A 15,529-nucleotide genomic window follows, 5' to 3' on the forward strand; every position below is an offset into this window, starting at 1 on the left:
TGTAATAATTTATCCTCAAGGGTGTAAAATAAGGGTTGAAACTTGATATAGTGTTTCTCTCATGCAAATAATCATATAATTCAACCCTAAATGGCGCAAAACTGTATCATTCATTTCCATAACCTAAAATTTTTAAATTTTAGTCATAAAAGCATTTCCATTGATAATTTTGATAATTCCACAGTTTTTCCAACACAATAATCATGCACATCAAATAAACTCAAAACTTTAACTGCTAAAATTTGATCCAGCAGCTAATTGAAACGTGAGCGACGTAAAACTTGTATAAAAGTTGATTCGGTTCGTGTTCGAGCAAACGAGACGATATTTATACCCCCACGTAATTCGATTAGTGTCCCCCACGGTGCGCGCGAGTTAGGAAATTAGGTGATGTTTTTCGCATTTTCGCAATTTCGCAATTGCACACCCATACACGAACACATCCACACATATATATACAAAGATAGTCAAACATAAAAACAGGACCTACCCCCAGCTGCGCGGCATTAACTTTCAGCGTATCGATCCGCGTGTTCTCAAACACGAAATCCAACCCGCGCGCCTCATCCAGTCAGCATCCATCCGGTCGACGAGCAGGACGAGTGCCTCCTCGTTCCTGGTGTCGGATAACGTGCGCCCACCCGCATATCATCGCATCATTAAACCATGCGCCGCACACAAAAACCCATTGTGGTGTTTTTTATGCGTACTTGTTAGTTTTTTTCAATGACAAGTGACAAATAATAAAAACAATACAAAAATATTCACTACTATGATAACAAAACCATAAAAAATTAATTTTTAGACATGAAAAGTAAAAGAAATTAATTTTAAAATTTTTTAAATATTTTTAGTTAAATTTTAAAGCTACTATAAAATAGATGGCGCTAGTAGAGTAGCAATTTACAAAACAATAGAGCATTCATCTTTATGTATGTCACTGGGCAAACACCCGCCGCCATCGTTGCATCCCACGGGAGATGAATACAACTTTAATACACTCGTTACCTGTTACCCGCTAAGCGGGTAGCGCGCGTGCTAAATTATTCATAAACGCGCGCAAACGCGCAATATCACACTGAACGACCATCAAAACCATCAAACTTTTACTACGTATTACACAAAATAATCATAAATACCATAAATTAACGCATGTGCGGTTAAAATTAATACGCACGTGATTCTTGTTTATGTTTACGTTTATAATTGAGGTTATGTTATGTTAGAGAGGTTATGTAAGTGTTACCTTGACGGGATCGTAGGTGGTGTGAACGTAGACGGACGCGCGACGCCCGATCAGCGACCGGCAGCCGATCGAGCTACTTCGGCGGCCCGCCATCCTCACCAATGCTGCCGCGCTGCACGCGCCATGCACTGCGCCCACGGCCGCCGCCCTCGACGCACTGCCGCCCGCGCGGCGGACACCAACGCTGCGCCATCGATTCCCACCCCGCGAAAATTTCTGCTTCATTCAGCACGTGCTCTTCTGCCAACTCAAACTCAAAGTCTAAAAAATCAAAAATTACATAACCACAAATATTTAACCTCAAAATGCATAAAATGTAGAAATCTGTAAAGAAAACAAACATAGTGATCAATCGTCATCCATCATATTATACTCATCTATCATGATTTTGCATGTTGGAGGTAAATAATTTAAATACTCACGTAAATAAATAAATTTTTTTTTTTATTATTTTTTTTTTTGTTTTTTTTTTTGACTATTTAGTAAGGAATTAATGTGGCATGGGCGTGTTTTAATTTAAAAGTCTAAAACTTCCCCCGGAGGAAATTAATTAAAACTCACCCCTTGACGCGAATCAAAGGAGATGAGAATTTTTTACGACGGATCAATCAAACCACCTCAAAAGAACTGCGCAAAGCGCGATTTTATCGCTCAATTCACGCCACTGTATAAAAGGGTTAAACGCGTTGTGCCTCACATCACTAAACTCACTTCATAAATATTTTATGCGAGCGATAATCTGTGACAAATAGATTAATGTGTGATTTATATCACACAGGCGAGTCCATGATTAACCTCAATTCATATATAGGCAACCAAGTATACACATACTTTACGCAATTTACTTTCTATTCTATTCTAGTTTGTATGATAATTCAATTGTGACGATTGTCGAACGCAAATTGATTGATTGGACAATTCACGTGTATGTGTACTGTACACCTAGGTGATGTCAAAGGTCAAGTTTAAATATGGCCACCGGATGTGCGCATAAAAACAATGGCGATTTTCATAATAATCAAGCAGTGATTTCACAACAATGCGCCGACAACTGCGACATAGTACGAGCAAAACGCTTTACAATATTCTCCATATTCCCGAACGTCGTGCTCAATCTTCGGATCGATTCATCGCCCTTCTGTTTGCTGAGATAAGACGTTAGTGGGCAAACATTTAAACTCAACAAACGCCGGCGATAAGACACTAAATATACGCTTGGAACTAGGCTAAGCGTAATCAAATTGTCACTAGTTGGCCAACACTCGCAGTGTTAATGTGTTAGGAATGTGCCACGTGTGCTAAATGAATCATGGAAGTTGGTTATGTCAAGTGTTTGGTGATATGTTTGATGTGTTGCAGTAGTATCAATTTAATCCAAGGTAAAACTTTTAAAATATTAATTTAAACATCAAATATCTTAAAAAATATTTAAAAAATGGCGGTTTTTAAGGTGCCATCCATCAAACGTTAACACAATGTTGCGATATGGGTAAAAACTACGCGAATAATGACGTTTCCTGTTCGAGTATCCAACCACCATTTGATGGTATCCCAGAAAAAGACGAATCTAGCTGTTTGAATACTTTGGTCATCTGTTGTAAAACCCAGGAGAAAGAAAATGAGTGTAGGCTGGGTATAAACGACGCAGAGACTGGCACGTGTAATGCCCAAACCGGAAGTGAACGAAAAGTAATGTTTTTTCATTAAAAAAAAAACATTTTTAAATTTTTAAATTTTTTTAAAATTTTTTAATTTTAGAGTTGTTGTGATGCCTGTAATATTGGTAAGATATCCGCAGTATCAAATACATGCGAGAGTTCCTTCAATCTGGGTTCCTATGATAAGCACTTCAAGGCTTGCTGTCAAAAAATGTTACCAAAGACCACCACGGATAACACCCCGAATAATGAACAGTCTTTGGGTAACCTCTGCGAGATTGAAGACCTATGTGCCCAGATTTGTATTCCTACAGGAGAGTCTTACAAATGTGATTGTAACCCTGGGTATACCCTAATGGCGGATGGTAATAGTTGCAAGGAGATCACAGGACCAAAAACATCTCCCAAAAAGAAATCAAAGTAATTTTTTTAAAATTTTAAACTAAATTTTAAGAAAATGATTTTCCAAATTTTGTTTTTGGTTATTTAGGTGTGATACCAACAACCCTTGTGCCCATAACTGTGTAGACTCCGGTATCGCCATCTATTGTACCTGTTACGATGGTTATGAACTCCAACCAGACAAAAGAAGCTGCAAAGACATCAACGAATGTGAATTGGAACACGACTGTCACGGTAATGAAACCTGCGTAAACCAAGACGGATACTACGAGTGTGTTGAAGAAGGAGGTGATGATGAAGACTATGAAGCTGTTGAATGTAAACCAGGGTTTCGCTACAACTGGGAAAACAAAGCCTGTGAAGATATCAATGAATGTCTACTTCCTTTGATATGTCTATCCACACAAAAGTGTATTAATACAGAAGGGTCTTATAATTGTACAGGTGGGGAGCTGGTATGCCCAAAAGGGTACTTCTTCAAAGCCAGTACCCAGGATTGTGCAGATGTGGATGAATGTGTCACAGGTGAAAATGAATGTAATAGAGAATCACAGGTTTGTTTGAATAACAAGGGAGGTTATACTTGTGTGGATAAAGCATCGAAGAAGACATGCCCACCTGGGTTCATGATGAATACCATGATGCAGATCTGCATGGATATTGATGAATGCGCACAGGATATTCCTCTGTGCGCGGAGAATGAGTTGTGTGTCAATGAGGAAGGTGGGCATAATTGCGTGCCTATGGGGAGTGGGAAAGGGGTTCCAGGGAGTACCATTGGGACTACTCCTAGTACCACTACTTCTACCACACCTAAAACTAAACCTACTACTAAAGTTACTACTGTGAGGACCACAGTTAAGACTACTCCTAAAATGACTACCCCCACCACTACTACTACTACTACTACTACTACCACCACAACTCCTAAACCCACTAAACCCACAACAATAAGAACATCCCCTGTGTTCATCTCCAGAACAAAACCTACCACCAGACAACCTCCTTTGAACCTCCCCCATGGTCCAAATAGATTCCCCCCACCTATCACCTGCAACCGAGGATATTCCTACTCGGATGTCACAGAACAATGTGAGGATATAGATGAATGCGCAACAGGGAACAACCACTGTGACCATTATCAAGTCTGTCATAACACTCTAGGTGGATACATATGTAACTGTAAAATTGGTTTCAAAAGAGATTCTATCACAGGAGCTTGTCAGGATATCAACGAATGCCAAACAAACCGGAATGATTGCTCAGAGGGTCAACGTTGTGACAACACAGTTGGGTCTTACCTCTGCTCCCGAATGGCTAATTGTGGTACAGGTTATACACTCAACTACGAAACAGGTGTTTGTGAGGATAATGATGAATGTGCTCTGGGGACACATAACTGTGACCTTGGAGGGAGGAATTTAATATGTAGGAACACACATGGGTCTTTTAGATGTGATAGACCTCCACCTCCGACTACACCAGCTCCACCTACACAACCTCCATTGAGGTATCCAACAAGACCACAGTATCCTTCTGTTTATAATATACCTGTGACCCAACCTACTAAACCTTACTCCTATGCAACAATAAAACCTCCTCAGAAGTACCCTCAGATACCTGCATACCCTTACATACCTGCTTATCCCTCATACCCTAATTATACCATAATCAGCTCCCAGAGTAAAAAATGTCTTCCTGGGTACTACATGGATGCAGCAGGTGCCTGTCAGGATGTAGACGAATGTCAAAGCAACCCATGTCCAAGGTCCCACTACTGTTACAATTACAATGGGCGTTATGAATGTAAACCCAAATTAGTATGCACACCAGGATTTGAATTGAATTCATCTGGTGAAGAGTGTATTGATGTCAATGAGTGTATACGTGGTAATCACACTTGTTCACCTTCGGAGATTTGTAAGAATTACAATGGGTACTACCGCTGTGAATGCCCAGTTGGACACAGCAAAGAAGGCAAGAGATGTGTGGATATTGACGAGTGTAAATACTACAAAGGGAGGATATGCTCATATGGTGCTGATTGCGTCAACACCATTGGGTCTTTTCAGTGTCAATGCAAAGAAGGATTCCAGAAGGTTAATAACACATGCGTTGATGTTGATGAATGTAAAGAAGTTGGAAGATGTGGATCAAAGTGTTACAATACTCTGGGGAGCTATAAATGTTACTGTGAGAAAGGGTATACTTTGAATTCAGACAACAGGTAAGTACATAACCTTAAAAAATCATCTAAAACTGTTAAAAATGTAAATTTATACTTTTACAGGACCTGTTCTGATGTGGATGAATGCTCACTCTTCTCCAATCAAGTTCATTGCGTGGGAACTTGTATAAACTCACCAGGAAGTTATCATTGTGGTTGTCCAACTGGGTATAGACTTGGTACAGATGGGCACACATGCCAAGGTTATCATAACCTCTAAATATTAATTAGTATTTACTTACTTTATGATTCTTTCTAGATAATGATGAATGTAAACTGGATGATCCTTGTAAAGGTCCAGATGAGTACTGCTTCAACACCAGAGGTGGTTATGAGTGTGCTTCGATTGCTTGTCCGAAGTATTACAAACGTGACCAACACCAAAAGAGGTTTTAGTATACTTAACTGTATACAACATAACCTAAAACTAATTTGTTTATATTTACTTTTTAGTCGTTGTAAGATAGATACAGACTTGTGTCGATACAATGAATGCTCGCAGCACTTACCAGATCAAATCAGTTATCATTTCTTCAATATTGTTTCGAATTATACAATTTTGGATGAACCTGTGAAGTTGTTCAAGATGCGAGGTCCACAGAGTCCACATTCTCGTGTGGCGTTTAAATTGGATGTACAAACAGCACGTTTTCCTCTCTTTGTGAGACCTGCGAATGAAAATGACTTTCTGTTGGATAGACAGCATAATAGTGTGACTATATCAATAAAAACATCGATTGAAGGCCCGCAGCAGGTCGAGTTGACCCTACAGATGCAGATTTTCAACCATAACGTGCTCACCAACACGGTCATCTCGAAAATCATACTTTATGTATCACAATATAAGTTTTAAGCGTTATAAATTTAAGTTTAGAGGTGATGGTGACATAATTTTTGAATAAAACTTAAAGAAACAATTTACTTATGATTATTTTAACCTATACATAGTTTAATGTAATGATTTTATTAATTTTATTAACTTTTAACTAGTTCAATAACAACTAGACTGTTTTTCGCTGATTTTACAACATTCCACCGTCCCAGTCGGTGTTCACTGCCCACCGCAGCGATTAATTTGCTTCCATCATTGCTGAAAGCTAAAGAATTAACATAACCAAGGACTGGAATTGTCATTAGATGAGTGAGGGTCTTTGAATGGTCTCCTACTTTCCATAGTTTTATGTTGCCATCATAGGATCCTGTATGAATTAAAATGTTTTCAATAAATGACTAATTTTAGTTGTGTTGGAATAGGTTATGTTACCTGACGCTACTAAATCAGTGTTTACTAAAGCTGCAAGCGCAGTAATCCATAGAGGTTGATCATTTGTTTCATCAATGCCATGTGCGGATTTTATAGATGCTGTTGGTTTCTTCTTATTGACGCCCCAAAGTGATAAAGTTCTATGGAAAAAAAGTAAATTTTGATTTTGATCATAAATATCTTAAAATCTATTGGTTTAATATGAACTAAATTTTGTACAGAACTAATTTACTAATATAAGTATTGTTATATACTAAAATTTGTCGAAAATATAAATAAATCTAGATTTTACAAGGAATTAAAGGTTAAAAATTAAAAGCATGGAAAATGCAATTTTTAGTACAAACCGTCGCCATTTTGTTGTTATATTAGATATTTTCATAAAATTTTGTGCAAACGGAACCCAATTAGTTATATTTTAATATTATGTTTAAAGTTTTAAAATTTGATAAGCTAATAAAGCGTTATTTGCAATTTAAACACCAAAAAATCAAATTTTTTACTTCAACCTCCGGCCATTTTGAAATTTCTCAACAAAATAACATAAAATTAACTTAAATCAATAAAATTACATATTCTAAATTATTAAACTTACCCATTATCACCGCCGGAAACAAATGTCTCCTCATTAACCAACTTGACCACATCAATACTCCCCGTATCGCCATTATAAATCAACTGCGACTCCTCCGGAATCTTCCACATCCTCAGCGACGTATCCCGCCCACCTGCTGTAACCGCCCTCTCCCTGGCCAACGCATCAATCGCAGTCACCGCATCCAAGTGGCCATATAGTGTCTCCACATAGGACATCTCATCCAGCGACCACACCTTCACCGATCTATCCGCACTAGCCGAATACAACGTGTGCGTACCTCTACGAAACACCAACGCGTATATTGAATTCTTATGTCCGCTCAGTGTCTTGATGTGTTTGAATGTCTCCGGGTTCCAAATCTGGATATTCGACGAGGTGTCACCAACAGCAAGGAATAGGCTATCGTGGGATAATGCTAGTGATAGTATGGATGAACTGTGTCCTTTTGTGTAGGCTTTCTCAACGCTTTTCTTGATGAATGGCAAGGAGGATAGTTTTTGGTGTGTTTCCAGTGACCATTTGACTATTCCGCCATCTTTACTGCCGGAGTATAAGTACTTATCGTCGGAGCTTACGCAGACACAAGTTATGGTGCTTTTGTGTTCTTTTGCTTTGAGGAAAGAGATTTTGCTGTGGGATTTGTACTGGTCTGCGACTGACGAACGGAATCGGCCGGTTTGTTTCAGGTGGTCGTAGAAGAGGCGTTGTTGGATTTTACGATCGTGGTCGTCCTGCTCGTCTTGTTCTTCGTCTTCACGTTCACGTTTTTGCGTTCTAAACAATAAAAATTTTTAAAAATGTGGTTTTGTAGCGAAAATTTGACTTTTCTAGTTAATTACTTAAGTAAACAATGGAATATCAACACAATTATATTAAAAAATGATTCTGTACTTAATTCTTCACAAATTTGACCCAAGAAAATATTTGCAATAGTTTTAATTCACCAATTATTAACAAAAAAACGTGTTTTTCCATACTTTCAACAAAGATTACTTTAATACCTTGTAACTTTTTATCCAGGGCAATAATTTACAAGGTTTAAACGGAACATAAAACAGAATTTAATATAGAATCAACTTCTGCAAGATTCACAACCCTAACTCTTTTCGTTCAAAAGTTATTCATGAAAAACTAAGTAAAAACAATGACCTACACAATAACTACCACATTTACAGGTTAAAAATTACCTTGTGCTTCAATTTCTTTCAAATAAACCTTTGCCAAACGTAGTTTCTTCTCCTGTGCGGTTTCGTTATCATCTTCAGACTCATAGTGCTCTTGTTCTTTGTTATTAAAGTCTTCATCTTCACTACTTGTGATATCGTCGTCTTTACTTGCTGGCACATTGTAACTTTTAGTTTTTTCGTTATTATTCGGAAGTTTCCGCTTCCTACTGGGATTTTTCTGGTTTTTATTAGTTTTGGGTTGTTTACCCTTGTTTTTTATAAAGAAGGACATAGTTATCTAGTTTAGTTTAGTTTTTATTTAAGAAAAACTTAAGAAAACGATATCAACATTGAGCACATGAAGATTTCGCGGTTATGTTTACCATGCTGACATGTACAGGGTAAAAAAATAAAAATATAAAGGAAATTATGGTAGATATGTACTGTTTTAATTAAGTAATATAAATAAAATGTATTTATTTAGTTGAAGTAAATCTTTTAAGTTAATTTTTGTGTAAAATAAGAAGGTTTTAGATAATTCTGTAACAAAATATTTAAATTTACTTCAATATTACTATGGCCCCCTGCAGGCGATTTAAGATACTATGCAATAACACCGACTTTGCACGATGTTCAAAGTCCCACATTTGAAATGATATTTCCGTCTTAGATCAGTAATTACCTGCATACCCAATAATTACATAAATACATAGCGTGCACACGTGACTAATTAGTAGTTTAATGCGGCAATAAAAGTCTACGTAACATAAAACGCTTTTTTATAGCTGGAAGTCCCCGTGATATGCACGCTATCGATTTTGCGCTGCCATGACGACACAGATGTCGCTCGCAAACGTGTTTTTATGAACGCGCGAAGTCGAGAATGTTTTTTGCCGCTGGCCGCTGGCGTGAATCGTGAAAAACTGGTCGCGTCCATTGTCCTGGCGCGCCACAGCTCGCCTCAGACGTAATCCGTCCAGCAAGCGAACGGGCCAGCAATCAACACGCATCGAGGTCAGACGTTCATTCAAACCGATCAACCAAGCGGCGGCGCTTTTTTTGAACTGGGAGAACTTCAATCCGATAGAGGGACCCCGCACACAGCACACAGGTGACGCAGGTAGCGGTTACACCGAAACAAACGACGATCGCGCGAGTCTACGATGGCCGCCACCAGCGTTGTAGTCTTAGATCGCGGTAACAACACGACCTGCACGATCAATCTACACGGTAAGCATTGCATTCCTGCCGAAATAAACCCATCTTCTTATCTGTAAAGTTGCATAACACGTCGTCACGTAATTACTGCAAAAACACGCAAAAAAACTTTCGCATAACCTCAAATTTTTTGTTTATAATTTTCACTGGGCGATTTTTTACTTATGGTTTTATTTGGTGCCACTTTTTAGGTGCTACCGTTGTTTCCTGGAGGGTCAACAATCAAGAACAGCTCTTTGTGAGGTATGTCAGTGTTCCAATAACATATTAAAACTTTAAATTGTTTAAATATTAACATAAAACTTATTTATTTATATTTTCAATAGTAAACAAGCTGTTTTTGATGGAAAGAAAGCCATTAGAGGTGGTATTCCATTTGTTTTTCCACAATTTGGAGCATGGACATTCGGGCCCCAGCACGGGTTTGCCCGGCTGGTGCGCTGGAATATTGAAAAGGCCCCTGAACGCATGCCAAGCGGCGATGTTGAGGCGGTGTTCTCGCTGATGGAGAGCGACTACACAAGGTCAATGTGGAATTACTCGTAAGTCGCTTTATAACTGTCATTAAACGGGCGTAAAATGAGGTTTTTTACATGCATAGCTAAGGTTTTGTGAGTTGCAGTTACAGGAAATTGAGAATTAGGATATTTATTGCAGATAATGTAAATTTTGAACTGCTAGTTGCTGTAAATATTGAATTATTCAAAATAATATAGTTTTTTTTTTTGTTAGAATGTTGGAAAAAAATCTGTAAAACAGTGGAAAACTTCTATAACTCGGAAACTAAACGAGATAGAAGGTTGATTCTTTTTTTATTTAGTGCAGAATTGAATTGTTTATTAGTGAGAGCAAAATAAGATAATTTTATTAATAATTTTGGTTTTTTTCGCGAAAAAACTGTCAAAATCTAATGATTTTTTTATGAATTAGTTTAAAACTTTTAAACTAAATGACTTAGAAGATCACTGTTTGCTTTTTAAAGTATATCTTTATAAAATTTATCACCACACCAAAAATTAAACATTTATTGCAATTAGTTTAGTTGTAATCGTTAAAAAACTGTCAAAAAAAATCAACAAAAGTTGATTTACAAGTTAAATCGACTTAAATATTAACATTATTAATATTTATTTACATAAAGATGTATTTTTAAACAAAAAAAAAACATTTTAAATCGATTTTAAAACATTTGAATGAATTTTTCATATAAAAATTTTATTTTTTGCAGATTCCGTCTAACATATAGACTAATCCTCCGAGAAAAAGAACTCCACTTTAACATAGCCATATACAACCCAAGCAAGGACCTAACATTCAGTTTCAACATGCTTCTCCACACTTACTTCAAAGTTCCGGACGTCCGCAGATGTCAAATCACCGGCCTACACGGCTGCACGTTCATCGACAAGACGCGCGATGGCGCTATCTATCAAGACGGCCGCGACGTCGTGACAATCGGCGAATGGACCGACCGCGTGTATCAAAACACCCCACACGAACACATCATAACCAACGTAGTATCCGGGCGTAAGATGCGCATACAGAAGTACAACTTCCCCGACACTGTCGTCTGGAACCCATGGGTTGAAAAAGCCAAGGACATGGGCGATTTCGGCGATGATGAATACCCAAACATGGTTTGTGTGGAAGCCGGCCACGTGTCCAGTCCGGTGATTCTCCTGCCCGGCACCGCTTTTGAAGCGAGTCAAATTTTGCAGGTTATGTAAGCATAAACATGAAAACGCGTTTGTTTAACACCAGATGGCGGCAACTAAAGCAATAGGATAATGTTTATTCACACACACACATAATCTATGGTTTATTGTTATATTTTTTAAAATCAACTATAGCCTTACATGGTATACGACTGGTTGTAGTTTGTAGCACTGTATGGATATAACTTGTAACAGAAATATTTGTGCAATAGGTAAGATCCTCTTATACTAAAATGTAACGAATACGGTTTTTTAAAAATGGTTTATAACTGGTACAACTGCAATTAGGGATACGACTTACTACTGATAACTAATGTACTATTTAGGAATGTAACAACGCATTTGTTTATTGTTATATATCAACATTTTTTACGTGTTTTACACTTGAATGCCAGGAGCGCCATGGATTTGATCGTGGCGGTGAGAGAGAGACGAATTTTCTATTTTATATTATTATTATTGTGGTGATATTGATTATTATTGATGATTATATTATTAATGCGTATGATGAATTTCGTTGGCGGCTTGCGCGCACCGATTGTATGCGAACAGGTCTGGTATATTACAAACTACGATATAAAATGGAGTTTTCTTAACCGTACAGCTAATTATTTAAGAAAACTTGTTGTTTATTGCAAGAAATTAAGAAAGATGGAGACTTTGCTTTATGTTTTAGTAGTTTTAAGACATTTTAATAAGTTTTTATTGGGTTTTATCATGAAAATGTTATTTGAGGTTAAATTTCTTTCCATTGCAACAAAATGGTTGGAAATAGTTGAATCAAAGCTTAAAAAGTATTAATTTAAGTTGTTTTAAGTCAATTTTGAAGTTATTTGTCTAATAGTGATGAATTTGATCATAATTAGAAGTTTGAGCAAAATTTGAGAGAAATAAGGTTAAAATTGGCTGTGATTCTTAAAAAATGAAGAAAAACATGACAAATTTCATGAATTTTTGCAAGAATTAAGTATTATTTGTTACTTAAGAGGTTATAACAAGTAAAAACACTAATTTAGGTTAATTCTTTGCACCATAACCTCAAAATTCTTAATTTTATTGCATTAAATTCAATTAAAATCTTTTATAACTGCTTCTAAACTAATCTACGATCAAATAATTTAATTATTGATCAATTTGTTTTGATTAATCATGAATTTAATGATTATAGCAGTCATTTATGCTTAGATTCTTCCTAAATGCTTTTAAAAGATGTTTAAGTATAACTTCGGAGTCGCAGCGCGATAATTAGAAACCATGCGCATGAGTATGCACACTCAACGAGTATTTATGTTTGATTGTTTGCGAATTCCTAGACGTGCTTGAGCCCCACTGGAAATATCCAATATTCATGGCGTAAATATGCCATATTTATAAACGCGTTTTACGACCGTGCGCGCGCGCCGGGATTGTTTTCGAGCGGCGTGCGAGGCGAGCGCACGCGGATGCGGTTTGATTTGCATGTGCATTAAATTTGAAAACTAATTGCTTTCTGCCAGGGTACCAGACGAGCGAGACGCCGGAGATGCCGGCGAGCAGCGGCCATCGATTGCAATTATAACGGTGTACGCTTGGTTTACGATCCGCAGGTATAGGTAAACGCACAAAAAGTCCAAAAGTAAAAGAAAAGGGATTTTTGAGTTAAAAGCCAACGGTCAAATTGGTAGCAAGTAGTAGTAGTAATATATATTGTATTATCTTTGTTTTAGTTTAGTATATTTGTTTAAAAGTCCTTCAAAGTGAGGTTAATAGACTTTAGAATAGGTTATGTAGTTATGTACACACAATTTTTCTTGTTAGCAATGCATCTAGAGTGTTTAACTACTTTGGGTTTTTTTTATCAACGCTGTAAGTTATCTAAAATTGTATTATTTGTGATAAATGTAATTAATTTGCTCTATTTTAGAAGTCTACAAAGGAAAATGAGGTTATCTAAAGACCAAGATGGAGGAGTAAATTTCTCAGCTGTAATTTCATTGAGGTTTTAAGTTATTCTCTTGTTTCCAATTGGTGGAATTTCATTAAACATAACCTCAACATTTATCTAAAAAAGGCAACACTGTTTTGGGTAATATAAAATATTGCGTGATTTCCCCATTAGATAACCAAATTTATACAATAAGTAATGTGATTCTAACGTGTTGATAATGTGAGGTTAGTTTTATGCTACGGAATAGTACTTAATCATTTCTATTGGTAAAATATTTTATATATTTTCGCTATTTTTTCACATTTTTAACGTTTTTCTACTATTTTTCTTATATTTCTACCATTTCTTATTTATTTATCACGTGGTTAACTTGTTTGTTTCCAGATTAATAGCATAAAGTCTCCATTTTAATTGCATTGCATTTAATTGCATTTGATCACGACATATTATCCAATAGTTTAGTGTCGGTTGTATTTTTGAACCTTTTCGAAATGCAAATCAAAATCACATTATAAGCTGTCTCAAGGCCGAATGTACAATGCACATTACATGAGCGTATTATAATGATAATGGGAGATATCAGAATCATTGTATCGTCATAATCTCCCGACGTTAATCTATTTATCTAACACACTGGCTGAGTGTATCAGCAAACACTAAGTGAAGACATAGTCGCGACTACCTTACACGACACAAAAATAGAAATACATTAACAGAATGAAATCGAATATAAAGCAAATATTTACGGTATAGAAATGATTAAATTCTTCATTTATAAAAAATACTATATAGAATATTATCATTAAATAACATTGAGTTGACTTTTGAGGAAAAATTGTCAAATGTCACTTTTATCGAAAAATCTGATTTAATATTGAATAGATTTCTAACAAAAAATTATTTTAAGTTGATTTTAGATTAATACAGAACAAAATGATCACAATGTAGTTGTTCATGACCCAAAAATTCTAGTTTTTAATGAATAACTCTTAAATTAATTGAGTTATAATTATAAATCTTAGAAAACGGAATATTTAGTTCAATTCCAGGTTTAACAACCAAAAAAAGTTGTTTATAAAATTATTATTTAAATACTTATCAAGAATTATAATTTGGAATCCCTACTAATATTATAAATGCGAAAGTCCTGATGTTTGTTACACTTTCACGCAAAAACTACTTAACCGATCATCATGAAAATTTGTACACATATTCTTAGTGGTCCCCGAATGGTTATAGGCTACTTTTATTAAAAAAATTTTTAAATAAAATAAAGAAATTGTTTAGCCAATAATACCTCTGCATCTGGCTATTTGACTACTTTAACGCCATCTAGCATTCCAGCAATGAAGCTCAAACCTAAGTACTCTAGTACCATCACACTGTATTATCACACTGTATTACCGACAGCTACGTCAACATCAAATCCAATTGACTACACTATGGAGACTGTACACTATACTTCCATAGACTATACTTTCAGCCATTTTAAACTTCCCGCCATTCTACTTCATTGTTACTTCTTCTGTGACTACAGACGCGTACGGAAGCATCTTCATTATTTTAGATATTCGCGAGCGAAGCCAAGGGTTAAAGCTAGCTATAATATATAACAGATTCCTGAAGAAATTATTCATATAAGTTGATTAGGTTTTAAGTAATTAATGAAAAACCAAAAATGATCACTTTACAGTTGTTCATGACCTAAAAAATCTAGTTTACAATAAATTATTCAAATATTTGCAATATAATTATCATTCTTAGAGATTACAATATGTAGCAAGATTCTACATCAAACATCAACAAAAATATGTTGCAATAAAACTGTTTTATAAACAAATAAACAGGTATTTAGCAAAAAAAGATAAAACTTACTCCAACCAACGTGTTAAATTTAATAAAACTAGAAAATACTACGACTAATGAAATGTATTTGAAAATGTATTATTTCGGGCAACTAATAAGGTAGTCATAACTATATACACAAAATACATAACATTTAGCACCGTCACGATTGTGGTATTAACCAAAAGCCAACCTGCACTAAACCACATGTACACAATTCTCAAGTAACAAGTGTATATTCTATCTCTCAGTCTATCTATCAG

General features: G+C 36.0%; 5 protein-coding genes across 8 annotated transcripts in view; 3 read left to right on the forward strand and 2 right to left on the reverse strand.

Moving 5' to 3' along the window:
* The window catches only part of LOC135797562 (uncharacterized), a 28,716-nt gene extending 27,326 nt beyond the window's left edge, over positions 1-1,390 (reverse strand). Inside the window, exon 1 of the mRNA XM_065309984.1 lies at positions 1,247-1,390. Coding sequence (XP_065166056.1) covers positions 1,247-1,339 — 93 coding nt within the window. The 5' untranslated portion in view covers positions 1,340-1,390. The remainder of the gene's footprint in view (positions 1-1,246) is intronic.
* Positions 1-15,529, forward strand: part of LOC135797500 (xaa-Pro dipeptidase-like) — a 225,977-nt gene that overhangs the window by 173,928 nt on the left and 36,520 nt on the right. The window lies entirely within an intron of this gene.
* On the forward strand, positions 2,303-6,450 carry LOC135796869 (fibulin-1-like). The gene is made up of 7 exons (XM_065308961.1): positions 2,303-2,625; positions 2,697-2,935; positions 3,005-3,324; positions 3,395-5,533; positions 5,597-5,736; positions 5,793-5,922; positions 5,987-6,450. The coding sequence occupies exons 1-7, from the start codon at positions 2,556-2,558 to the stop codon at positions 6,384-6,386; spliced, it is 3,438 nt and encodes a 1,145-aa protein (XP_065165033.1). The 5' UTR covers positions 2,303-2,555; the 3' UTR covers positions 6,387-6,450.
* LOC135796871 (U3 small nucleolar RNA-interacting protein 2-like) lies at positions 6,482-8,958 on the reverse strand. The gene is made up of 4 exons (XM_065308963.1): positions 8,583-8,958; positions 7,393-8,146; positions 6,798-6,937; positions 6,482-6,732 (listed from the first exon to the last, which is right to left on the reverse strand). The coding sequence occupies exons 1-4, from the start codon at positions 8,851-8,853 to the stop codon at positions 6,509-6,511; spliced, it is 1,389 nt and encodes a 462-aa protein (XP_065165035.1). The 5' UTR covers positions 8,854-8,958; the 3' UTR covers positions 6,482-6,508.
* Positions 9,476-12,076, forward strand: LOC135796870 (uncharacterized). The gene is made up of 4 exons (XM_065308962.1): positions 9,476-9,791; positions 9,971-10,022; positions 10,106-10,321; positions 11,008-12,076. The coding sequence occupies exons 1-4, from the start codon at positions 9,725-9,727 to the stop codon at positions 11,504-11,506; spliced, it is 834 nt and encodes a 277-aa protein (XP_065165034.1). The 5' UTR covers positions 9,476-9,724; the 3' UTR covers positions 11,507-12,076.

This window comes from Atheta coriaria, unplaced genomic scaffold (genome assembly GCF_025399875.1).
Source record: "Atheta coriaria isolate IRGN ID8LTWV9N9 unplaced genomic scaffold, Caltech_Dcor_3.1 hic_scaffold_8_pilon, whole genome shotgun sequence".
In the NCBI taxonomy this organism is placed as follows: Eukaryota; Metazoa; Arthropoda; class Insecta; order Coleoptera; family Staphylinidae; genus Dalotia; species Dalotia coriaria.